The sequence below is a fragment of the Cupressus sempervirens genome, chromosome 8, assembly GCF_028749045.1.
Source record: "Cupressus sempervirens isolate cs-2001-9-10 chromosome 8, ASM2874904v1, whole genome shotgun sequence".
Taxonomy (NCBI): domain Eukaryota; kingdom Viridiplantae; phylum Streptophyta; class Pinopsida; order Cupressales; family Cupressaceae; genus Cupressus; species Cupressus sempervirens.
Genome location: NC_143125.1, coordinates 178,055,478 through 178,082,326, shown reverse-complemented (window position 1 = coordinate 178,082,326; position 26,849 = coordinate 178,055,478). Strand labels below are relative to the sequence as shown.

The 26,849-nt window shown below is 34.8% G+C and overlaps 1 protein-coding gene across 1 annotated transcript; it reads right to left on the bottom strand.

The window, feature by feature from the left end:
* Positions 1-2,806: 2,806 nt before the first annotated feature.
* LOC149542140 (putative GABA transporter 2) lies at positions 2,807-6,097 on the bottom strand. The gene is made up of 7 exons (XM_089796171.1): positions 5,898-6,097; positions 5,582-5,812; positions 5,370-5,467; positions 5,100-5,286; positions 4,197-4,333; positions 3,481-3,717; positions 2,807-3,339 (listed from the first exon to the last, which is right to left on the bottom strand). Exons 1-7 carry the CDS (start codon positions 5,980-5,982, stop codon positions 2,950-2,952), a joined length of 1,365 nt encoding a protein of 454 aa, XP_089652297.1. The 5' UTR covers positions 5,983-6,097; the 3' UTR covers positions 2,807-2,949.
* Between the last annotated feature and the right edge of the window lie 20,752 nt (positions 6,098-26,849).

The following is a 26,849-nucleotide window of genomic DNA, read 5'->3' as shown; positions in this document are numbered from 1 at the left end:
GTTAGGGCCATGAGCCAATGGGAAGAGGAAGATGAGAAGAAAGGAGATGGCAGTTAGAAAAAACTATGCTAGTAAGGAGGAAGAAGACAATGATGATGAGATGATGGAGGAGATCTCAGAGTAAGAGGTGGGGAAAGATAGAAAGATAAAGGAGGCCAACTATGACTCTAGACATGTCTGTTAGTCTTACTATGAACACCTTTGACTTCACCTCCACTACCTATCCTCTTACCGAAATTTACAAAGACACTTCCCCGATGACCACTACCTCCCCAACAAGGATCGAGGAAAAAAGAAAAAGATATTGTTTCTTCTATCCCTAATGTGATGTCACTACATGATATGGTGATACCTAAAGGAAAATGTGTTGGCTTCCAAGAGCCAAGCAGTACAATGGGTCATACAAAATGGGAGATTGAAGCTCTTAAAGTCTAATGAACTGATTTGGATGAGAGCTTCGAGATGTTGTCCAGGTTTGTGATGAAGGTGACTCATGCATTGGCTACCACACTCCAACTGCTCTACCAGGAGGAGGATGAGGGTCTCGACATAGAGGACTCAAAGAAAATATATGGCTTCCTGATAGATGATTGGGCCAAGGTCTTGCTCAGAAAAAAGGGAAAGGAAAAGGCTAGAGTATAAAGCTTTGTTGTTTCATGTTTTATTAGTTCCTACCAGAGGCAACAACTATTGGAATCATTAGATGCCAATATATTTTTGGAGAACCAATGAGATTTATAGATTTTTGAAGTTGATTTATATTTCATGAAGTTCCATAATTTTTATTATTGATTCAATTTAAATAATACCATTTATTATGAATCTTATTGTCTACGAGTAAAAAAGACAATGAAAATAAATAATTTCATTCTTAAATAATCAAAAAAATTGAGGGACAACTTTTCCAAGAGGTGCTATCATTAATATTGTTATTAATAAATATGACATAACTATCTTCCTTTCTCATCGGCCAACATGCTATTTCTAAAATGTCTAATCATTCTCCTCCATGTCTCTTTCCAATTTAATATCCCCTCAGCCAAAACTTTATTGATTATTTTAGAATTTTAAATATAAAAAACATTGATTTGGCTGAATTTATTTGAAATCCTCCTTTTTAAGGATGCATGCACGGCATTCATATTTGTTATTGGGCTCTAAATAATTCACATTTTAGATTTAAAAATAATCCTTTAAATTTTTAAAACTCGTAAGTTTGTGCTATGCTAGGTAATATTAGAATGGATTTTAAATAAATAAGGCTCAAGGTTTATATTTGTTATTGAGAGCTTGTTATGTAGAATTTATAGTTCCTTAGTTTTAAATTAACGATAATTAGTTGTGTTATGAATAGTCAAAATAAGTTTTATTATTTTATTAAATTATTTTCAATTTATTTAATACAAAATTTAATTATTATTTATAAGAATATTTTAATATTTTAATTGTTAGTATAGGAGTTAAAAAAGAATTACATATTTAATGTGAAGTCTTATAATTCATGGTTCGAATTAGGCTCTCTTTTTTAGCATGAATATTTTAAATATTTCTCTTTCATGTATTGGAGATTATGAAGTTGTGTATTTATGTTATTGAAGTCATATAAATTGTGTAGCTAATGAGTGCAAATATTATTATTTCAAAAAAGTTGGTAAATAAGTTTATTATTCTATTTCATTAGTTATAGTTAACTAAGTTGTTTCATAGATAAAAGTCCTTAAATTAGTTCTTCATTACATTGATTTGATCTATATTTTTTAATTTAAAAAATGTACTTGTATAAAATGCATTTAAGTTAAAAGCAATTTCTAGATCTGCATATATGCATTTGTGGATCTTTTGTCAAATATCATCTATTATCCACCTTCATCTCAATTTTTCATTTTCTAGATCCATAATACTTCAACAACTACACATATGGCACAAACTTTGGCGCTTGCGCCCCTTGTTTACTATGCTTTGGTTCTCCCAAGATGCTTTAGTTGGTAACTTTTTGGATTGACCAATGATGACCCTTATAGACTTTAATAACTTTTAAAGTAGTTACAACATGTATGTTTTAAGTAGGTGTAGATGTTACGATTAGATGTCTGTAAATTGAAAGAACAATGTTCTAGTTGGTAATAATTTTGGTACTATGTTAGATAAGAACTTGTTTTAGTTAATGTGTGTGTGAATGTGGTGGTAGCTTGCTTGGTGATTATTTGTTGTGAATGAATTGACAATTGTTTTATTATAAGAGTCACCCGCTTGTTTTTTTGACTGTTTTAATATAAAAAACTATGATCTTTATATTCACAATGGAATAATCCATCACTAAGTCACACATTATATTAGTAACAAGAAAATCAATACTCGAAAAAATCAAGCATTCAACAATAATATATTCAAATATTAAAATGACATTGAATATTTTTCTCAATTTAAATATTCACGGGTATGAAGGTGCTCTTATGTAAATCAATGTTTTTTCAGTCATGGTATCTACTTTGTACGGGTGGCTGACAATATTTTATTTCTTGCACCCACCTATTAATAGCCCCCATTCTTTAAAATCTACTTTAATTCAATATAAAAATATAAAATTAAAAGGTCAATACAGTAGTTAAAATCTCTTGAACCATCACCCATTCTTTATAATCTACTTTAATTCAATAGAAAAATATAGAATTAAAAGATCAAATACAGTAGTTAGAATCTTCAACTACAATGCTCTATTGCTATTTTTAATTTCATACCATGCTCTTGAGGGGACCAAAAACCTACCAATGTGAGCAGAGTACCCGTTGCCGACAAGATATTCTAATTTCTGCCCATGAAAGGTGGGTGATTTGGCTTTTATATATAATTTAGTTCAAGTGGCTAGAATCATAATTACAGGCTTTTTCAATGGTGAATTCATCTCATCCTTATTCTCTAAAATTTGCTCAAGAAACAAAACTATCTGCATCAGTCCAGTACATTATTGCTGAAAAGGCGAAAACGTTTAGCATCAATGGCTATTTGGCGCACTGAGGAGATGGTACCCATTATCCCAACACCCGTGAAAATCACCATAATTACATTGTTTACCCTGTAAATTGAGGAATTGTGAGCGAGGTTGAAGCTCTTGGAGTAGAGAAGCATGGGAAGGATGAAGTCCAGGGGAATAAATCCAATGGCTCCCACCAACGCATTTATATCTCCGAAAAATGGCAGCATGGCTGCAATAACCGCACAAATCATTATATACACTGTTCTCAGCAACAACCTCGGAATTAAATTTCTGGCTGCGAAAATCCCCTTCTGTACATCTGATGATTTCTTCTCCATGATCTCGTAAGCTACTTGAGAATATACCTGGTTAACACATTTGCTCAAAGATCAGATTTCTGATTTAAAGACACAGATATCACTTACAACTTCGTTTCACAACTGTGCATAAAAAATACAAGTACCTTTAAACTACAATCCTAAGAATCGATTGAAAACATTCATTACCAGTGCAATTGCAAAGAGCTGGAGGAGTACGAAAATAACAGAGAGGCCGAGCAACCATGTTGGTGCGAGGGCGGGGCCATGTTTGGGCAGCAGGTTCTGCAAAATGTTTGACTGAGATGTGTTGCCAAATACCCAGTACCCTGTTACTGCCACACCGTAGCATGCCACAAGCATTACTGCGTAGCACAGGCATAAGCCTTTCAACATCTTACCCGTGGCCGGAGGAGCTACAGTGGCCTGCAAGAATTGCCATTTTTATTAATTGAAGAGATATCCTTTCGTTGAATATTTGTCAGTTGCTTTACAGTTGTGGGCATCGTGCTAAAGATAATTCCATTATAACACCTGGTACAGAGCTACCCACCCCATTAAAAATCTAGTCTGCCACAATTAAAATCCACATTCCTCTAATTGAAATTGACTGATGCAAAAAACAAAGTAGTCTTATCTTTTTCATCATACAACCATAGATAAGAACAATCTAGATTCAAGAATGTTAGCTTTTCAATCAATGAGATGTTACAAAAAAAATCCAAATTTCTAATCACACTAAGTTTATTTCAATTATACCATAAAACTCATGCCAAGTTGCCGACTACACAACTGACAGAGATAAACATGATAAAAACAAACAGTTCAGCATTCATCAAGGCCCCACAAAACCATTATCCAATAAAATTACAGTTAAAAGGGATGATTCGATGTAGGAAAGTAACCTGAATTTCTGGAAGAATACCGTTGCCGAATACACTTCCAAGGATAGACATGGCGTTGAATGCGTTGAATAGTCTCACCACTTTTGAACCTTTGAGAGAGTAATCCCTTTGCAGGTGGGGCTGCTGGTGAGAATACCCTGCCCACCACAAATCACCCTACAAATTGAAGATTCTGCCACCATACCCAAAATAAAACCGAAAAAAAACAAGAGGGTCATATTGATGGTAGGGATTTCATCGGGATCTAGTGAAATACATATTGATAATAGAGAAGGATTTCATTGGAGATATATAAAAAGTGTCTATGCGAACATAAATAACTTTCTTCTAACAATAAAATGAAGTGGGTTAGAAATGGAGCCACCCTTAAACATCCACACTATGGAAGAAATTAAGCTTCAAAAAAACAAGTCAACTTTAGCCTAAGAATGAAGCTTAATATGTGATTGCGATATTGCTATAGGATTTAACTGTGTAGTTTATGAGTCAGACTCATTGACCCATGTTTCATGAGTAGTGATTCACACGTGAATCCATCTCTCATGAGAATAAATGGAACACTTTCTCGTTGGATCTAGGTGATGCTCATAGAGGTGAAGTACTCTAGGAGTTCACTCATCCCACTACTACTCCAGCTCGAGCGTGCTTAACTACAGAGTTCTCTCTATGGTTAAACCCACCCTACTTGCAACCCCATTTGCTAAGTGTTCCATTTATTCACACCGAAGATGGATTCATGAGATTCATGTGTGAAACACTACTCATGAAACATGGGTCAATGAGTTTGACTCAAAAATTACATAGTTAAATCCTAATAGCAATATCACAATTTGATTTGCTGTGAAAATATCTCCTCCTAACAACATAATGCATAATGTTTAAGCCGTAAAAAAATGGTATTACCTGCATGTAAACATGCAATAACGACACACAATGTGTACCCCAAGCTCAAAACTAGGGACCCCAAACTGATGTAGCGGAGGGAATGAAAGGTGGGCAGCTGAGAGAAGATTATTATTACAGCAGCTGCTATGATTATAAAATGGTTCAATTTCAGGTCTCCGTGTGGCTGAGCGTTTGAATAAACGATCTGTACAAGTCACAATTACAGAATTAAAGTCCAAATCGCATGAAACGAGGTGATTGTGATGATGGGTTTTTTTCTCTTTTTACCTCCATACAATCGGCACTGAGTAGGATACAGCCAACGCCCACTCCCATGTTAATTGTGGTCTGAATGGAAACCACCAGATAAAACATCCAACCAGACCCTGCATATGTGCAATTAAACACATGTATAGAAGCAAATAAGGTGTTTTTCCAAGCTTAATTTTAGTTTTCCATTTAGTATGTGAAGTTGAAAGTGGGTTATGCAGGAATTTTACCGAGGACGTCTCTGGCGAGCTCTCTGAAACGAATGTGTCGGCGCCCCTGTTTCTCACAGTTATCAAGAACTTTAGACAAGAGGAAATAGCTGTAGAATGTGACGGCTGCAGCAATGGAGAGGGAAAAGAGACCCAGAGTCCAACCCATGCCGCGGAAGGCGTAAGGCAGCGTCAGAATAGTCGGTCCAACTATTGCAGTCGTCAAATGAAATCCAGCGTGCCACCATGTCCCTAATTCATCTCACTGATCAACACATTTCTTACAAAAATAGTGTCAGATATAAGTTTAACAGAACAAGACAAATTATATATGTACCTTTAGACTGCAAAACAAATTCAGCACCAGCATCGGGATTGAGCTTGGCCAGAGGCAGAATATTGCTCTGTGTTTCTGCTTCCATACTAAACCCTGCCTTTAACTGCTGCAACTAGCTATCTCAATTAACAGTCAGAGCAAAAGAGTAGACAATCAGAAAACTGGAACTGTGTTTTTTGTCTTATATTTCTGATTTACATTGGAAATGAGGAAAGAGCAGAGTGCTTTATAATAACTGGAGGACTCCCACCCGACCCCCCCACATTCTACAAGATACTTGTGACAATTACGTGTGTGTTAAAACATGACATTCATTAAAAAACAAAATTAATGTTTTTTATTTTATTTATTTTGTTGATGATGAATTATAGAATAAAATGTGAAATGTGGATAATAAAGCTGACACGTAGTCTAATTTAGAAATTTCTAATAGTTTTTTGAAAAATAATCTAAGACTTCTTTGGCACAACCTTCAATGTCTTAGGCTACATGAGAGTTGAAATGGTTCTACAAACAAGTATTGAAGAATACTTTTGTACAAATAGTTTCCAACTCTATATCATTAGCACTTGCATTCGAAGGAGTGCAAGGGGTATACTGATAGGAATATCATGTGAGTAACTATAAGTTGCATGTATATAGTTAAATGTGTTAACATTTGTAAGGGGTATGCCAATATGAATAGTGTGTGAATAACTATAAGTTACATGTATATAGTTATATGTGTTAATATTTGTTAGCATTCTGTAATAACTGGTCATTTAAGTATTTGTTTATAACATTTGTGAAACCATTTAATGACATGTCCATATAGTAGAATTTTGTTGAAGTATACTATTTGAAGTGTTTACATACAAAATCTTTGAAACATAATAAAACAAATCTTATACAAAGTGGATTTATAATAAATCTAACATATGTTAAAGATTTGAAGAGTTCGGATATTTTTTTTCCATTCTGTTGAAAATATATGAAAAAAGGAGAGAACATTAAAAAATTTGTAGACATAATGAGAAAAATATTAAAGAAAGACCTTTTTTTTCCTTCAAAATCTACACAAGTTTAAAGAGCCAAACTTATAGAGAATTCATAAATGTATTCTCAAGTTATAGTTTGATAATTTTCTTTATAGAACCACACAAAATGATGCCAAAAATTATGAAACATAACAAGTATTAGTCCCCTTCTTTCCCAACACTTAGCATTGTTTGAGTCTTACCCCATTTCCAATAGCCTAAGACTTTGCTTTTGAATTTTGTGGCCATATCAATCAAAGGAAAATGGTTGCTATATATGAAGGTTGTCCATTTTTTAAACTCTAGGTATGGCTATAAAAGTTAATCTTCATCTTTCTATTCTATCTATATAAATTATTTCTTTGGGAAGTGTTAGCCCCTACAATTTAAGTATAGTGATATCCCATGCCATGAATGGTACCATATCTTCCTATGGTTCCCTAGGGATATGGGTTTAATAGGTTTTCTTTTTGGTTCATTTTGATTTCAAGGCGAGCCACTGTGATTATTGAACTTGATAACCATGTAGAGAGGTAAATCTAGGGGTTTAGTGCTAATTGTGTACACAATATGTAGTAATTTTGACCAAGAGATCCATTGACAAGTCATGTTTGGCTCCCCAAGTTTGTGTTGACATTATTCTTTGTCCTTTACACATTAGAATTTCTTGGGTTATGTGATCAACATCAATATTAATGTTTGGATTTATATGTATCTTTACTACAATACAAAGAACATAAAAAATAAAAATTACAACATTATATTTTTGTGGACCTTCATCAAATCATTTGTAACAACTGCCATTTTGAACTTGAGTGCCACCTTCTTGATGAAATATTATTTCCAATGTAACTATTGCAGTGGATTTTTCCCATAGGCATTTGGAATCAAAGTGTACTGTGTAGATTGGTTTGTCCATACCATGTGGTAATTATGCTAAGTAACCCACAAGAATGATAGTTGTTCCCCTAAAACTTAATTGTTATTTATGGGGAAAGGTTCACATAATCTAGCATACATTTTCAATGGAAACTTTCTTTCAATGAAGCTCATCTCATAAACAAGGAGATAATTTAAGGGAAGTATGCATGTTGAATGCAATAATTCCTATAGGAGAAACAAGGAGTGGACTTTGTCCAAATATTTCAAGGACATTTATATTTCCACTATAAGTAACAATAACTCTCATTCCTTTATTTGATTTGTATCCCATATATCACTCTCTTCATCAAGGTCATCAACCTCTACATGGTTAACCTCTATATGAGGCGATCAATATGCTAGACATGGTATGCACGAGTGCTCATTTTCTTCCAATTTATAAAAATGCTATTTTTAGTTAGACCAATATCTATAGAAATGGTCCAAAAATGATTGTATAGAAGTATTTGACTCTAATAGAATATTGTAAATTATTCAGATTCCTCATGGAGCATAACATAGAATCAAGGAGAGACAATGATAATTGCCTTTTGTTTCTTACACTTGTACTTGCGCCCATTGAAATTTGACAAAAATGAAAAGGATTCAATTAATGTTACCAATTCCATCTTAACAAGTCACTATGTGTAGGAGTATGGATAGTTCATTGGAAATGCACTTTAATGTGGCTTTATTCTAATGTGATGGAGTATTTTTCTCCTAACATTCACAGTCATGAATGAACAACTATTTGAAATTTTTATAACAGATAGCATATCTCCTATGTAGCTACAATGATCTCAGCTGTAAGTTTGTGATATAGTGTTAGTACTTGGTTTTCTTATACCTTTTTGTTTCATATTCATGTTAGCATACTATGACAACTCTCTGATTTCCTTTCTTCCTTAATTCATATTTGGAAATATATTTAAGAACAATTTCTTTTGATACAACTTGTTGAAAATTTATATGAACTCTCCATATGGATTTTATTTTAGCTTGTGTATGTTTAAACTATCATCATCTTGTGTAGGAGAGTATGCTACCAACCTTATCTAATGAATGACTTAATTATGCACTATTATTTCTCTATTATACTTGATTCTGCTAATCATTTTTTGTTTTATAATTTTAACATAAAGTTTATGTTAATGATTTATCTTCAAGCTATAAATTTATAGTATAAATTATATTCTAAAATCACAATATTCCTAAGAAATCATTTATTTAAGATATCTTTAAACATATTATTGCTAGTATGCTAGCATGCTCTTTTTGAAAATCAAACAATTAAATACAAATGATCTTGAGGTACATAATTTTTTTTTAAAAATGTTAATAAGAATGTTGCACAGTAAGTTCACATAATGTGCCCTTAGGGCTTTAATTGACTGGGTAATTTGAAAATTATGATGTTTAATGCAACAAAAATATAGGATTCTTTTTCCATATAAGTATACTATGCCATATTGAAAGTTTTGATTTGGTCGTAGGATTTGGAAAGCATCCCACTATGTAAAAATCTTAGAATGGAAGCTTGGCTCTCTATTTTCACTAGTTATTCTTTTCTATTAAAACATTTACTGCCAACACTAAAAAAAGAAAAATATTATATATTTTTTCATTTATATTCTTTAAATATCTTAGATCCATGAATCTTAGAGTTTGCATTTACTTAGTTTATATCTTTGAATTTCTACAAACCATATTGTCAGGTATCAACACATCACTTGGAACTTTGCATTTCTTGAGAATGAATGATGTGTGTTTTCATTAAGAGCCGTCAAACATGGATAAATAGTATATTCCATGCTGGTTTAGTATTTGAAATTGATAGGATTCACTTCAATTCGGTTACTAAGTGTTGCAGGAGCAACTACAGGAATAATATTTCTGTATTGTTTATGGGGGGTACTTTGATGTGTTAGGGCATATTTTAATATTTTAGGACATATTTTAATCTTTTGTTATCACTTAGTAAATGATTGATGTTTTAGGTCATATTTTGATGTTTTGTTATCACTTAGTAAAGGATTGAACAAAACATTTACAAGTCTGGTGGTTGCCAAAAACAATTTTTAACTATTTATCATTGTTTACATATTCTCTCCAAAGTCGATCACTGGAGAGAGGATTTGATTTTCTTTTCTGTGGGAAGAAGGTCAAGATATTGTGAAAATTATTTGTACTCTACCCTAAATAGATGAAATAAATAACACTGTAGTGGTTTCCTGTTACTTAGTTTATATTTTTTTCACATTGCAAATTGATTAGAGATGCATATTATAGAACTATTGGTTTCTAAATAAAATAGTAGTGGCATTGTTTTTTGTGTAGAAGTTATTGTTGTAGGAAGCTAGACTCACACAAAAATCTCTGGGAGTTAATTTGGGCAGAAATGCCTCTTGCTTGCATGAACAACATAGGAAGTGGCCTAAGTGTGGTGGAGAGAGGGTAGGAGGAATGTATAGTACTTTCTCCATGGTCATTTGTAGGAACTGGCTACAATTTGAAGAAACATGTGTTTGGTAAGGCAACATCCCTATGTGCTTGTTGTGAATGAATAGACGTAACCTGTAAGGTGTTGTTCATATTTGATGTTTTTTTTTCTTGTAGTCTTTCTCCAGTTTCTTCTTTCCATCCCATTGTGAAGCTTTTATAGGCTTTATTCTTGTTATCTCCTCATCATATTGGTATCAGAGCAAGATAAGGTCTTTCTAGGAAGTGTATGTTTGCAGAAGAATCACAAGCTAAAGCTAAGGCTCACACCATGCCTTCGAAAAGTATGACTCCAAATGCCATCAAAAAGATGATGGAGGAACTTCTAGAAGAGAAGTTGACAGAGTTGAAGAAAGGGTCCAATGACAAGGATGAGGAGAATGAGATAGAAGAAGATGCCAGTGAAGATAAAGAAGGAGAATAGCAACAGGATCCACTAACGAAATTGCCTGCAAATCAAAAGGCATTCGTTGATGCTTTAAAGTCAATAAGAGGAGATGCTGCTGACAAGCTACCTACATATGGAGGTAGTCAATAGTGAGGGAGTGATTGAATGGATTGGAGCAATCACCAATCACTTCAAGTTGAACGAAGTTCCAAAGAATGATAGGGTAAGGATTGTAAAAGGAAAACTAAGAGGATTTGCTCTCTCGTGGTGGAATTATATTCAAGGAGAAAGATTACAAAATAATAAGAGTCTAATTTCTTCATGGGAAGTAATGAAGGAAAAAATCAAGGCACAATTTTTGCTTATAGATCATGAAGTGCAATTGTTCAAAAAGCTGCAAAGCCTGAAGCAACAAGAGATGGACGTGAGTACCTATACAGAGGAGTTCCATAGGTTAACTCTTAGGGCAAAGAAACAAGAGGATGAACCAGAAAGAGTGGCCAAGTACTTAAATGGTTTGAGAATGAGCATATAGGAGGAGATTAGCCTCTTGGCCCCAGATACATTGGGGAAGTGTTTTCAACTTGCTCTTAAAGTTGAAGAGAAGCTGAAGAGGAAGGGTGATCAAAAACAAGGAGGGAGAAGTGGAAGGAATGACTAAAGTAGAGGAAACTTCAACAATAGAGGACAAGGCCAGAGGTCCTAAGGTGAGTCTAACCCTAAGGAGAAAGCAGGTGACTCAAGTAGTAGAGCAAGCAATGGTGGAAGGGGATCTAATGGAGGAAGGTCAGGTGGATCAGGTAGAGGATCCAGGTTCTCAGGAATGAAGCACTACAATTGTGGTTAGATAGGGCACCAAAAATATAAGTGTCCACAAAGGGCATCTACTTCTCAAAATGGTGAAAAGAGAGTCACTGATGTGTAGGAAGATAATGTGAGTATGAACTCACCAGAAGTTCAGTTAATGACAGAGGCTTAGGGAGAAAGTCTCATGTTAAGGAGGACACTTCTTAAGGAACCAGTGAAAGAAGATACCACTCAATGGAGGGCTCTTTTTCGAGTTCAATGCAAGGTGAAAGGAAAGTTGTGCAAAGTGATAATTGATTTAGGTTCCATAGATAATATCATCTCACTTAAGGCTATAAATAAATTGAAGTTGGAGAGACTTCCACATTCTTGTCCATATAAGGTCAGTTGGTTGAACAAAGGGCAACATGAAGTTGTAAATGAGCAAGCTTGGGTAGAGTTTAGTATAGGGGGATATAAGGATAAAATATTGTGTGATATCTTGCCCATGAAAGCTTTCTACCTCTTGCTAGGAAGACCTTGGAAATTCAACAGGAAGGCATGCCATGATGGTGAGAAGAATTCTTATAGCTTCCAAAAGTATGGAGTAACATACAAATTAAATTCTGAAGGAGAAGAGAAAGGGGTTGGTCAAGTTGGACCAAGTGTGTTGATGGTGGGTGATAAAGAGTTCATTAATACTCTTGAAGAAGATAGAATAGGCTTTGCATTGGTGCTAAAGCCTAAGGAAGATAGGAAGAAGGGACATAGAATAGCATGCCCGAAAGAAGTTGAAGAGTTGTTGAACCAATATAAGGACATCATTGCTAAGGTAATGCCTGAGTCTTTTCCACCAATAAGAGACATAAGTCACCAAATTGATCTTATTTCTAGAGTAGTGCTACCCAACAAGGCAGCATATAAGATGATACTGCAACAGAATGAAGAGATTGCTAGGCAAATACAAGAGTTGCTTGACAAGGGGTTGATAAGGAAAAGTCTTAGCCCATGTGTCATACCCTTGGTTCTTGCTCCAAAGAAGATGGTAAGTGGTAGTTGTGTATCGATTCTAGGGCCATTAATAGGATAACTATAAGATATAGATTTCCTATTCCTAGAATAGAAGATTTGTTGGATTGTTTGGTGGGAGCTTCATATTTTTCTGAAATAGATCTCAAAAGTGGGTATCATCAAATAAGGATACGAGAGGGGGAAGAATGCAAGATGACCTTTAAAACTAATGAAGGGTTGTATGAATGGCTAGTTATGCCATTTGGTTTATCTAATGCTCCTAGTACATTTATGCGACTAATGAATGAAGTTTTGTAAGACTTCATTGGGAAGTTTGTTGTTATCTACCTTGATGACATTTTGGTGTATAGTAGGAATAAGGAAGACATTTGTAGCATTTGAAGATGGTTTTTCAAAGGCTATAGGAACAAAAGTTGAAGATAAACTTGGAGAAGTGTGACATTTTGAAACAAGAGTTGGTGTATCTTGGATTTGTGATATCGAAGGGAGATCTGAAAATGGATCCATCTAAAGTGGAGGCCATAATTAATTGGCCAACACCAAGGGCTATTGGAGAGGTTTAGAGTTTCCATGGTTTGGCCACATTCTACAAGAAGTTCATAAGGAACTTCAACAACATTTGTGCACCAATTTTAGACACCATCAAAAGAGGAGGTAAAAAAAAGTTTGAATGGAATAATGTAGCAAAGAAGAGTTTTGAGGAACTCAAACAAAAGGTAGCCAAGAATCCTATTCTTGTTTTACCAGATTTTAATAAAGTTTTTACAATAGAATGTGATGCTAGTGGCTTTGCAATAGGGGTTGTTCTTAGTCAAGAAGGCAGACCCGTTGCATTTTTTAGTGAGAAGTTGAATGAGGCAAAGAAGAAATATTCTTTTTATGATTTGGAATTGTATGCCATGGTCTAGGCATTAAAAAAATGGAGTCACTATTTTCTGCCTAAGGAGTTTATTGTGTATACTGACAACCATGCTCTTAGTTTCTTGAATGGACAAGAAAAACTCAACCATAGGCACATGAAATGGGTTGAGAGTTTGCATGCTTATACTTTCACACTCAAGCATAAGAAGGGACAAGCCAATAAGGTGGCTGATGCACTTAGTAGGAGAGTGCTAATAGTGCAAGAAGTAGAACTCCAAAGCATGGGTTTAGATGCATTGAAGGGAATGTATGTGGAAGATGGATATTTCAGTGAAGCATATGAGGTTTGCACTAAGTTGGAAGATAGTTTTCATTCTAATTTTTTTGAATTCATTGTAAAAGATGGATTGTTGTTTAAAGGTAGCCAACTATGTATTCCCAAATGCTTTATGTGGGAGAATGTCATTAAAGAAAAACATTGTGGAGGTTTTAGTGGTCATTTTGGACTCAACAAGACATTGGAATTGGTACAAAGATTTTATTATTGACCTAAGATATAAACAAACATTAGGAATTTTGTGGAAGGTTGTCTTGTATGTTAAAGGGAAAAGGGAGTGTCAACAAATGTTGGACTTTATCAACCTTTACCCATACCAAATAGACCTTGGGAGTGTTTGAGTATGGATTTTGTGATGGGATTATCAAGGACAAAGATAGGTTATGACAACATATTTGTGGTTGTTGATAGATTCAATAAAATGGCTCACTTTATTCCATGTAAGACCACTAATGATGCTAGTTATATTGCAGGACTATTCTTCAAAGAAATAGTTCGTATTCATGGTTTTCCATTGAGCATTGTATCTGACAGGGATAGCAAGTTTGTGGGTCACTTTTGGAGGACCCTATGGAAGAAGTTGGGCAAAAATTTATCTTTTAGTTCAGCCTATCATCCTCAAATGGATGGGAAAACTAAGGTGGCTAATAGATCCTTGGGAAACCTTTTGAGATGGTTGACACAGGAACATAGAGGTAGTTGGAATGCCATCATACCTCAAGCAGAGTTTGCATACAATGACTCGGTGAATTGTAGTACAGGCATGAGTCATTTTGAAGTTGTTTATGGGAGACATCTAAGGGGAGTTTTTGAACTCAAGAATGTCAATAGTTTGGAGAAAAGGAGTGGACATGCAGAATAGTTTTCTTAGGAAATGGTGGAAGTGCATGAGCATGTGAGGAAAACTCTACAATAGAATAACTTGAAGGTAAAGGATAAGGTAGACTTGAAGAGAAGGAATGTGTAGTTCCAAGTCAAGAATCTAGTTATGGTACACCTGAACAAAGATCGATTACCTCGGGGCAGCCATACATAGTTGATGATGAAGAAGATTGGATCGTGTGAAATTCTAGAAAAGTATGGAGAAAATGCTTACAAAGTGGCATTGCCTCTAGATGTAGCTATTTCACCTATATTTAATGTCTCAGATCTCACATTGTATAAAGGTTCAAACAAAGAAGTTGGTGTAGAAGAAACAACACATGAATCAAATGACTGGATTCAAGAATTGCCTTCTAAAGAGAAGCTACAGATGGAGTGCATCATCAATAGCATAAAGGCCATGAGGAAAAGACACAAAGTGCACATAGAGCACTTGGTCAAGTGGAAGGGCCTTCCAGATTCTGAAGCCACTTGGTTACCAGAAACAAAAATTCTTAGGCAAGGTGGGATCTACAACAGTTGGTCTTCAAGAGGACTTGAGACAAAATTTACCCCCAAAAGTATGCTGTAGGAGCAGCTACAGGAATAATATTTCCATATTGTTTATGGGGGGTACTTTGATGTTTTAGGGCATATTTTAATATTTTGTTATCACTTAGAAAATGATTGATGTTTTAGGGCATATTTTGATAATTTTGTTATCACTTAGTAAAGGATTGAACAAAACATTTATGGGTCTGGTGGTTGCCAAAAATAGTTTTTAATTTTTTATCAATGTTTATATATTCTCTCCAAATTTGATCGCTGGAGAGAGATTTGATTTTCTTTTCTATGGGAAGAAGGCCGAGATATTGTGAAAATTATTTGTACTTTTCCTTGAATAGATGAAATAAATAACATTGTAGTGGTTTCATGTTACTTAGTTTATATTTTGTTCACACTACAAATTGATTAGAGATGCATATCATAGTTATTGGTTTCTGAATTAAATAGCAGTGGCATTGTTTTTTGTGTAGAAGTTATTGCTGTAGGAAGCCAGAGTCACACAAGAATCTCTAGGAGTTAATTTGGGCAGAAAAGCCTCTTGCTCACATGAACACCATATGAAGTGGCCTAAGTGTGGTGGAGAGTGAGTAGGAGGAATGTATAATACTTTCTCCATGGTCATTTGTAGGAACTAGCTACAATTTGAAGAAACATGTGTTTGGTAAGGCAACATCCCTATGTGCTTGCTGTGAATGAATAGATGTAACTTGTAAGGTGATTTTCATATTTAATTCTTTTTTTCCTATAGTCTTTCTCCAGTTTCTTCTTTCCATCCCATTGTGAAGCTTTTATAGGCTTTATTCTTGTTATCTCCTAATCACTAAGAAGGGTATGAAAAACTATGGAGGTTTGATAGAAGGCAAAGACTTTGTAGAATCAATAGCAAAAGCCAATGAATATTTTGATTCACCTAATTCTTATGTCAATGGTGAATTTGATAGAAAAGAGAGTCATATGGTCATTGTATTAAAATGTTGCAAGCCTATAGTGAATTCAAATGCTATATTGTGCTAGAATGTAGACATTCAGAACTAGGGAGAATATGTGGGAAACCATAACCATTCTCTCTTATATCACATTCTACAAGCATTTTTGAAATCTATTTTATAGCAATCTGGTGAATGGCAGTGGTGAAGATGAAAACAAAAAGGATATTTAGCTTTATTTCAAAAGATTGCAATCTGATAAGATAATTGATTTATTTTAATTTTATGTTGACCAAGATTTTTTACTAAAAGATATGCAAACTATTATGTCCAAACCACCTTCGAAAAGGGTTAGTGGTTTTGAGCGTCATACAAGTTTAGGATGAAATGCTCACCTATAATAGCCTATCGGCTAATTAATGCATAGTAGTATTAATATTTAATGAATGTGTTTAAAATAAAATAAAATATTTAAAAGTAAATAGATTGTAAAATAATTTTTAACTAATGAAATAATTCATTATCAAATATAAAATAACATTATTTTTTAGTTTCACCTTGCCTTAGCCCCAACTCCCCACTTTGTCATTAACACCCAAGACCTACCATTTCCACCTAGCAATGGTGGGGGTTTCTCCATCATGCCCACTCCTAAGCCTTCCCCTTCATCCACACCCTCAGGAAACCTCAAAAAGAATGAAACTAATTAATGCCAAAAGTTGAAAAGGAGGAAATTGACCTAGTTGATTCAGTGGAAGATAATGATGGGGTTTGAAGAAGGTCTAGAAGACTTGCTAAAAGTAGGGCTAGAATGAAAATAAAATCATGTAGGGACTGAGAGATTAATGAGGAAACAAAGTCTGGAACTAGTGAAAAAGAAGAGAGAAAAATCAAAGAAGAGAGTGAGGAAGGAGGAAGATTTGGAGAGGATGAGGACTAAAGATACTAGCTCGACATCAGAGGAAATTAAGACTAAGAAAAAGAAGAAAAATTCTAGCTAGGAGACTACCCATGTGTTTGCTAGTTTCACTGTAAACATGGTAGACTTGACATCTAGAGTGGTCCTTTCTCTGGGAAAGAAGAATAATGACTTGCCGATGATGACGACTTCCCCTATATGTGTGGATAAAAACATTAGGAAGATAGTTTCTATTGACCCCATGTTGTCACAATTTTAGGCTATGGAGGCTATGAAAGAAAACTGTGTTGGTTGTTGTTATCTGGTGCAAAGCTTGATTAGTCCCCAAGTGGGAGATTGTTAGTTTATGGTGATTAATCAGGGAAGTATTGTACACTCTCCATAATTCCTTGGTGGGGTTCAGGGCCAAACCAAGCTCTGAGTGGGGGTTTGAGAGTGACGTCCCCCAATACGGTCATGGCAAATAGATTACGATTGTCAAGGGTGTAGCCCCTAGAAAAAAAATGGGCCTATTTTAGTGGCAATTTTTGAGCCAACATGTTGTAACTAACTATTACCCTAAAGTGGCAAAAATCTTGTATAAAATGGCTAAGTGCATGACACAATAATTTCTTCTTGTGGTAGTATTGAGTTGTAAGGGATTACAGTTTGTAATCAAGTTGTAATAATTGGACAATAAAAATATTGGACTCATTTTTTGGTGGATGTAGCCTAGAGATTGGGTGAACCATGTTAAATATTTGTGTGCATTATTATTTTCTTTCATTGAATATATTTGCATGTAATAGTTATTTCTATCTCTTTAAATCCTAACAATTGTTAGGAGTTGTCTAGTAATATTAAGGAGATTAAGAAAAAGATGGTGATGCTTAAGGAGCAATTTGAAGCCATGGATGAGAGTTTCACCAGTCTTTCTAAGTTTTCCCTTAAAGTCATTCATGTTGTTTTTGTTGTTTTCACTCTCCACCTTTTACAACTAGAGAACAATGAGGACAACCTTGGTGTGCAAGAGTCCACAAAGCTTTATGGCTTCCTAGAAGATGACTAAGCCAAAGTCTTGCTAGGAAAGAAAGGGAAGAAGAAGGAAAATGCTTAGGCCTGGTGCTTTTTTTTTCTCCCTTCTGTTGATGACTCTCTACTATTGATTATGTCTAGCTTATACTTTTATTATTAGGTTGTGTGGCTTTGAAGACTGTATATTTTTTTGGTTTGAACTTTGTAGTAGATATACTAGTAGTAGCATAAATAGAGTAATTTTTATATTTTGGAATAACTTTATGCACTTCAATAGATACTCTATTAGTTATGTTTGGATGATGCTTTCTGCTAGTAGTTTTGGCATGGTTAGTAGTGGTGATGTGAATATGTATGCTTGTATTTGGGCTAGGTTTACTGGTTGGGGTTGCTATAGTTTTTGATGTTATGGGAAGGGTGAGATGTTGGTAGTATTTTGTTGTTAATTTTGTGGTTAATGGTTTTACCATGATTATGTAGTGACGGCCATCCCCCTTGTTTTGGTTGTTTTTAATGGCTAGCCTTAAACATCACACACCAAGGAAGAAATTAAGCTTGGAAAGAAAAGTCAACTTTGACTATTTAACACTTTTAGCTTAGCAATCAAGTCTTAGTGTGTGATGTTTAAGTCCGAGTTTTGATATCAAAAAATATATATTTTAGTTATCTAAAGATTACACAAAGGAAATATTAAACTCATCCCTAAGGTATGAGATCCTAAAAAAAATTCAACTCCATGCTTATTACTTTTCTTAATGTCTCCTACAAGATCATTACCAGATCCTTAGCTCTTAAAATTCACCATATCCTACCACTAGTGGTTAAGCTTGAATAGACTAGTTTCATTAACTCTAGGTCTATTCTAGATAATATCATTGTTGTTTGAGAAGGCACAAAATGAGCTTGAAAATCCAAAAAATTTACAATTTATCTAAAGATTGGCTTTGTTGAAGCATACGATCACATGGAGTGGCCTTTCATTTTGGCTATGCTTCAATATCTTGTCTTTTATCCCAAATTTATCCAACTATGTAGATTCTCTATGGGTATACTTCTTGCATCACCATTAATGGTTGCCAATGTAAGGCATTTTACCTTTTTAGATTTATCTATTGGGGTTTTCCTCTAGTCCTAGCTTTATATGTTCTTATTATTGAAGGCTTTAGTTACCTGCTAGCTAATGCAATCTCTTCTAGCCTTGTCAAAGGAATCTCCCTATCTAAGTCACCTGCTCAACTTGTTAATGGGAATTTTTTAGATGAATTATTTCTCACTCTTTTTGAGGATGAAGATAATGTTCGAGCTTCTCTTTAATGCTTGGACACTTTTTTCCTTACTTCAGGTTCTTCCATTACAAATAGTCCTTTTTTCCAGCTTAGCCTTGTATTTCTCAATATAGTAGGAAATGTTACTAACATAGGGAAATATTTATCCTTTTAGACATTCCTTTGGCCTTTCAAGCTTCATCTATGGATCTCTTGAAAGTAGTTCTTTCCAAGATAGAGAGGAAATTGGAATAGTACATCACTAAGCCACTCTTTTTAGCTAGAAAATTCCAAAAATGCTCTAAAGTTTTGGTTTCTACCCATGTATATTGTTATTCATGTAGGGATCCTTCCAAGGCCTCCTACATGAATCTTAAAAAACTCCTTGGAGATTTCCTTTTGGGATTATAAAGATGATCAACATGAGTTTCACATAGCTTCTTTGGAGTACTTCTTCCTCCCTAAATATTATGAAGGTTTGGGCCACCTTCAACCCAGAAGCAAGGACTTGCCTTGTGTGTTGAATGGGTTATCTATTATTCAATTGGGGATGAGGCATATAAATTCTTCTTTAACAATGAATTTATTCAAATTTCCCTATTAATAGCCAATCCTAGAGGGGGATTGACTTTCAAACCCTTCTTGTAATAAAGGACATAGTCATATCTAGGGAACTTTCATTGCCAAAAGCATTTGGAAAGATTGTGAATCTAATAAGATTTGGCTTTAGTGGGTTGGAGATGGGTTTTTAAATAGGATATCTATAAACCAACCCAATCTTTGGTGGTCTCCACTCTTTTCTTTGTAGGGTTTTCCACTGACAAAGGTCTAAGGGGTTAATGCTCTACATTTCTTTAAATAAATAAGGTATTAAAAATCCCAAGGATCTATCCTCCAGAGTCACTGCGAGTCTTCAAATGTGGGGTGACCTCCAAATTTAGTTTTACCTTAGTCATCCAAATCAATAGACTTTTGATTTACTTGTTTCAAATTTTCCTACACTTTTTCTTCACAAGCTTGGTATCCAATCTATTAAGGCCTAGTGAAAGGATTGGAAGTGGTATACTTGGACTCCTCTTTCTAGTTACAAATCCAAGATGAGTTATCACTGGTTGGTGCCACATTTTCCTATGGTTACCATTCTCAACTAGTAGTGGAATTTGTAGTCTTCTAAGAAATCTTAGAGACTCAAATTATAAGGAAACTCAGGTGCAAAAATAGCTTCCTACACTAATCTCTTAAGGAAAGTATTGTGCAAATTCTTTTAAATCCTTACAATTTTAGATTCACTTTTGGTAGAACAACAATATTACAATCAACCATGAATATAGAAAATAGATAGAGAAATAATAACACATAAACACATAGATATGCCCACCCTTCGAAAACCTACATAATGTATTATCTTCAACACAAAGGTTACACCACACTTGTAATGCAAGTTCTTTCAGGACATGGAAGACTTATCTAGTAGCAACCAACAATACACTACTCACTCACTCACTATTTACAACCCTCAAAGTGCTTATATAATGTGCTTTCCATTATTAGGGAATCTTCCAAAGATAGCTCTTATGCATCATAGGAATCCCTCATAACCATTTCAGTCATGATTTCCTTACACACAATTAAATCTTCCAAAGATAGTTCTTACATGCCATAGGAATCCATCATAACTATTTTTAGTCATGATCTCCTTACACACAATTAGATATTCCAAAGATAGGTTTTATGCATCATAGGAATTCGTGATAGGTATCCATCATAGGAATATATCATAATTCAAGATGCTGACACATGCAAGTGGAGTGACACATCAACATGCCAACTAGACATGTACACTCACACTTAATCACATTATTTGTAAAAAATACATTTACAGAAAAAATAATAAGAATATGAATTATCCAAGGTTGAGACACCTTATTCCTAACATTCTCCCACTTATCGAACACCTTGTAAGAGCAACAAGAACATAACAAGAACTAACCGCTATAGGCTAAAAGACCCATAGACTCTAAACATCATGTGAACTTCTCTGTGCCCACTAGTTTCATCAATGCATCTGCAACATTCTTTATAGTATCTACCTTCTCCAAATTTACCTTTCCATCTTCCACCATATCTCTAAAAAAGTGAAACTACACATCAATGTGCTTCATTCTTGCATGGAAAGTTGGATTCTTTGCAAGGAAAATAACAGTCTGATTATCACAAAAAATAGTAATTTGTCCTGCATCAACACCAATATCAAAACACAATCACCTAAGCCAAATGGCTTCCTTAAACGCATGAGTAGCAACCATGTACTTAGCTTCTGTAGTGGAAAAAGCAACCATAGGTTGTCGCTTACTCATCCAACTAATGGCACCACCAAACATAGTGAACACATAAGCACTAGTCGATCTCCTACTATTAATATCACCTACCCAATCTAAATCCACAAATCCATGAATAAAAACTAAATGCGGAGCTCCAAAAGAATTACCATGATAACAAATGGAATAATCTAATGTACCCCTCATATATCTAAATACTCACTTAACTGCATCCCAATGTACCCATCTAGGATTAACCATAAACCATCTTAGAACTCCCACTACTTTGGCAATGTTTGGTCTAGTACAAACCAGAGCATACATAAGACTGTCAACTACACTAGCATAAGGTACTCTACTCATGTCCTCCACCTCACTAGGAGATTTTGGACAATCATCTATAGATAACTTTGTTCCCATAGAAATAGGAACACACAATGGTCTATAATATACCATGCTAAACCTTTCCAACATAGACTTCACATACTTTGGCTTAGCCAAAGTTTTTGATTAGACCTATCTCTACTGATTTCCATATCCAAGATGTACCTTATTGCCCCAAGATCTTTCATCTCAAACTGTGCTAGCAACTGAGATTTAAAATAAAAAATCATACTATTACCCTTCCCAAACAACAACATATACTCAACATATATTGCAACAATAAGAAGGCGATCATTTTCAACTCTGAAGTAAACACAATGATTTGATTTCAATCTTACAAATCCAATTGACAATACAAAGGCACCAAACTTAAGGTACCACATCCTAGGAGATTTTTTCAAGCCATATAGAGATTTCTTAAATCTACAAACCAAAGATTCTTTACCTTTAACAATGTAGTGCTCAGGCTGTGACATATAAATCTCTTCCTCGAAATCACCATGAAGGAAAGCTATCTTCACATCCATCTGTTCTATCTCTAAATCATATGATGCAACAAGAGATAACATAAATATAATGGATGTCAACTTTGCAATAGGAGAGAATATTTCACCATAATCTATTTCCTCTACCTGAGAATACCCCTTCGGAACCAATCTAGCTTTGTACCCTTCAACAGTGCCATTTGCATAGAATTTTCTCTTGAACACCCATTTGCTACCAATAGGTTTTCATCCTTTAGGCAAAGGTATTGTAGATGCTTAAAATCATCCCAAAAGACTATATTAATTTATTTAATATTGCGCTTGACATTATATTTAATTATTTATTAATTAATTATATTTGTCATATTCTTCTACCTATCTAATTAAATTTATTTAATTAAGTAGGTTCATTTACCTAAAGTATTTAAATTTAATTTTAATACTTCTAGCCTTAATGTGTTAAATTTATTTAACACATGATTCTCCATAATCCCCTTTTAAAATAAATTTTATTTATTTAAATCCTCACATCTCATTAATTCTTCTAAACCCATTATTAAATTAAATCCTATTTAATTTAATCTTAAGCCTAGCCTAAAACCTATCCTACACCCATTATTTTCATCCTCTTAAGCCTACTTCCTCATTTAATCCCACTTAATCATCCTAATCACCTTCCTAATCCCCCTCATTAACCTAAGTGTGTACTCACACGTGTGTGAGAAGGCATGCTTCCACACTCCTCTTGCACTCTTGTCTCCCACTCTTCTTTTCAAGTTTGCTCACACATGTGAGCAAACTTTGAATATTTGACCACTTGCATGGCTTGCTTATGTGTCTCCTTGTGGCACTATGTGATGCCACATGGATTCCACCTCACCAAGCCCTCCCTCAAGCCTATAGATAGAGGCCTTGTCTCAAGCATTTTCATCTCCCATTATTGCATTGTTATCATGTTGGTTTTAGATTTGAGCTTTCATAGTAGTTTGAGTTTAGAGCTTGTATAGTGATTTCTAGGTTGCATACTGACCTTTGGTAGCTGATTTAGAGTTCATCTACATTGTTAGAGTAGATTTATAACTTGCATTTCTCATCTCCATTTCATTTGCATCTTAGTTTAGCTTTCATCATAGTTTAGATTCCTTTGTTGCATTTCATATCTTCATCTTTGAATGCCTTCAAGAATGGCTTTCTCCATAGCCATTGTTTGAGGTGTTCTTCATATCCATATAACATAGGCTCATAGTTGAATTCCTCACACTTGCAGATCCATCATCAAGAGATTCAATACATTGTTGTGTTTGGGAGAGCACACCAAACATATCTCCAATCTTAACACACCAACAAGGCCTCTCATGGGTGCCTTTGTTGAGTTGTTTGAGGTTGCTTGAGGATTTGACTTGATTGGCTGGTTTGAGTTGCAAAACTCAACCAAGCATTAGTTAGTTTTTTATTTCATTTGATGAATACTTGATGCATATTTTAGTTTGAACTAATGTTTTCTTGTTGATTCATGCTCCCTACAAGCCACTTCTAAGCACCAAGTTCAAATGTTTGCTATGCTAAACATTCATTCATTCAAATGAGAGTGATTAAGCCATACAAGTTCATTAGCCCTTAAGTTTAAAGTGATAAGAATCACTACAAACTTCCTTAGTGATGAAAATCACTATTGTTTTTGTTTTTTAAATCTTCAAGGTTAATTCTTTGAATAAAAACCATTAGTAAAAACCTATAAGTCACCAGTTAGCAAAAATAATTCAAAAATTTGTGCAACTCTGTCTATAGGTGTAGACAACAAAATGTAGGTGTAGACGACATTTGACGCAAATGCTAAACTATAGAGATGCCAAAATGCGTAGACGGTAATTAACACAAACGACAGATGACAACTAAGTATAGTTTTTGAGGTGACGTGACACTGTATCAGACGAAGATGACAAAGTAAACTGCATAGACACCAAAAAGTCACAGACAACAAAGGATAGGTTGCACACAATAGCTTATGATATGCAGATGACATAATAGTTTTTCATAGACGAGAAAAAGAAAACCTAGACGATAGAATGAAAAGCAAAGGGGTGAAGGATTTCTCTTTTGAGGAAATTTGTCCTTTTCCATTTGATAAATCCATCAATATGGTACTATTTGCACCCGGTTTCAAAATTCCTAAATTTGACATGTATATGGGAGAGACATGCCCCATCACACATCTCAAGGAATTTTCCATTTTGTGCCAAGAAGTAGCCTATAGTGATGATTATCTTAAGAGACTCTTTGCATGAAGTCTTGGAGGCCTTGCACTAGAATGGTTAATGAATTTACCTAAGGGCTCCTTTACTTCCTTCAATGATTTAATAGGCAAGTTTATAGCACAATACTCTTACAACATTGAACATCTGCCTCATTGAGTGATTTGTGTAACACAAAGCAACGAAATGGTGAAACTTTTGCCAACTTCCTACAAAGGTGGAGACATCTTGCTAATTGTATGCCATATAAAATTGAGGATTCCCACCTTTTGGATATATTTATCAAGAACTTGATACTTGAAATTTCTTTCCACATGAAGATGGCTAGCCTCGAAGACTTTTCCACTTTAGTCAAGAAGGGCAAGAACATTGAAAATGGACTTTTGGAGAAAGGTGCCATTAAGCATTATAAATCATCATCCTCACACAATGACACAAACAAAAATAACAAACCCAAATTTTGGTCCAAGAACAAGGGTGTCACACATGATGGTGTCACTGATGTCAAAAATCTTCAAGGAAGGAACAACAACAACAACTGCAATTGAAACAACAACAATTCGAATCATGACAATCAAGGCAATCAACAATCTCATAACCAGACAATTTTTTCCACGCAACAATGACAATACCAATTACAATCATGAATATGATCGAAATAAGAAGTTCACTAACTTCAGTGAACCCTTGGATGCCATCTTTCAAAAACTGGTGGATCACAATTTTATGGTTTTTCCCAACACACATCCTTTTGATGAAAATCAACCAAAATCCAAGTGGTATAGGGAAAATGAATATTGCAAATACCACTGCATCAAAGGGAATGACATAAAAAAGTGTATCAAGCTCAAAATCTTCATTCAAAATCTTGTTGATGATGGGGAAATTGAGGTAGAAGGAGGTCCAACCTCTAAAAATGCTAAATTGAAGATATTCCAAAAGCCATTTCCTGCTCACAACAATGATAGCAACAATACCAACAACGTGAATCAAGCTTCCACATCAAATGCATTACCTTATGATTATTCTACTAACCACATATTAGGATTTGACTCCTTGTGTGGTAAAATAGAAACCAATGATATATGTGGATTTGACTCCATGTGTGGTCGTATTGAAGAGGTAGACACTCATGTGAATACCCTTGTCCTACAAGCAGCTGATTGTGATGCAACCACTCAACAAGGAAGACTTACTTTGCAAGCTACCACTCCTAATCACACTAATCCATCCATGCCACATGCACCTACTGTGCCATCCACTTCACAAAGGCCCACTTCTCACTATGATGTGTTATCCCAGTTAGGTAAGACTCCTACACAAATATCCATTCTTGAGCTCCTAACCACATCACCCATCCACAAAGAAATCTTGGAGAAGGCTCTTTTAGAGTCTCGTGTTCCTGAAAACATTAATGCCTCCCAATTCACTACCATGATTGGAAACCTTGCCGCACAACAACACCTTGTCTTCACAGATAAAGATTTCCAAGGTCCTGATCCCCACTATAATTTGTCACTCCACATTGAAGACCTTATACAGCAACATAAGATTAAAAGAGTCCTTATAGATAATGGATCTAGTTTGAACCTATGTATATTGAAGATGATTCATTTCTTAGGACTTCCAGAAGACCTCCTAGATGTCAATAAGAGGATAGCAATCAAAGCCTATCATGAGAGGGAAAGAGAATCAAAAGGAGTTATCATGTTACCTCTAAAGGTTGGGCTAGCCATCATAAATACTAAATGCCATGTCCTAGACTTGGATTTTCCATATAAAATCTTGCTTGGTAGACCATGGATACATACACTCAAAGTGGTACCATCTACATATCATCAATGCTTGAAATTTCCTCACCAAGGAAGAGAGGTCACAATCCTAGGGGATGCTACTCCTTTTGCATTTTGTAAAAGATTGGAAGGCACACCAACAAATTTTTGTCCAATTAGTGAGTTTACTAAGGTTATACCAAAGCCTCTCACCATAATAGAATCACCTTCCAAAATGGTACCAAAGTTAGCCAATGATGATTCCAATTCCCACAAAGGAAACGAGAAGGTTGAAGATGCTAAGGTTAACACCACAGGAAAGAAGGTTACTTTTGTTGATTTAGGAATG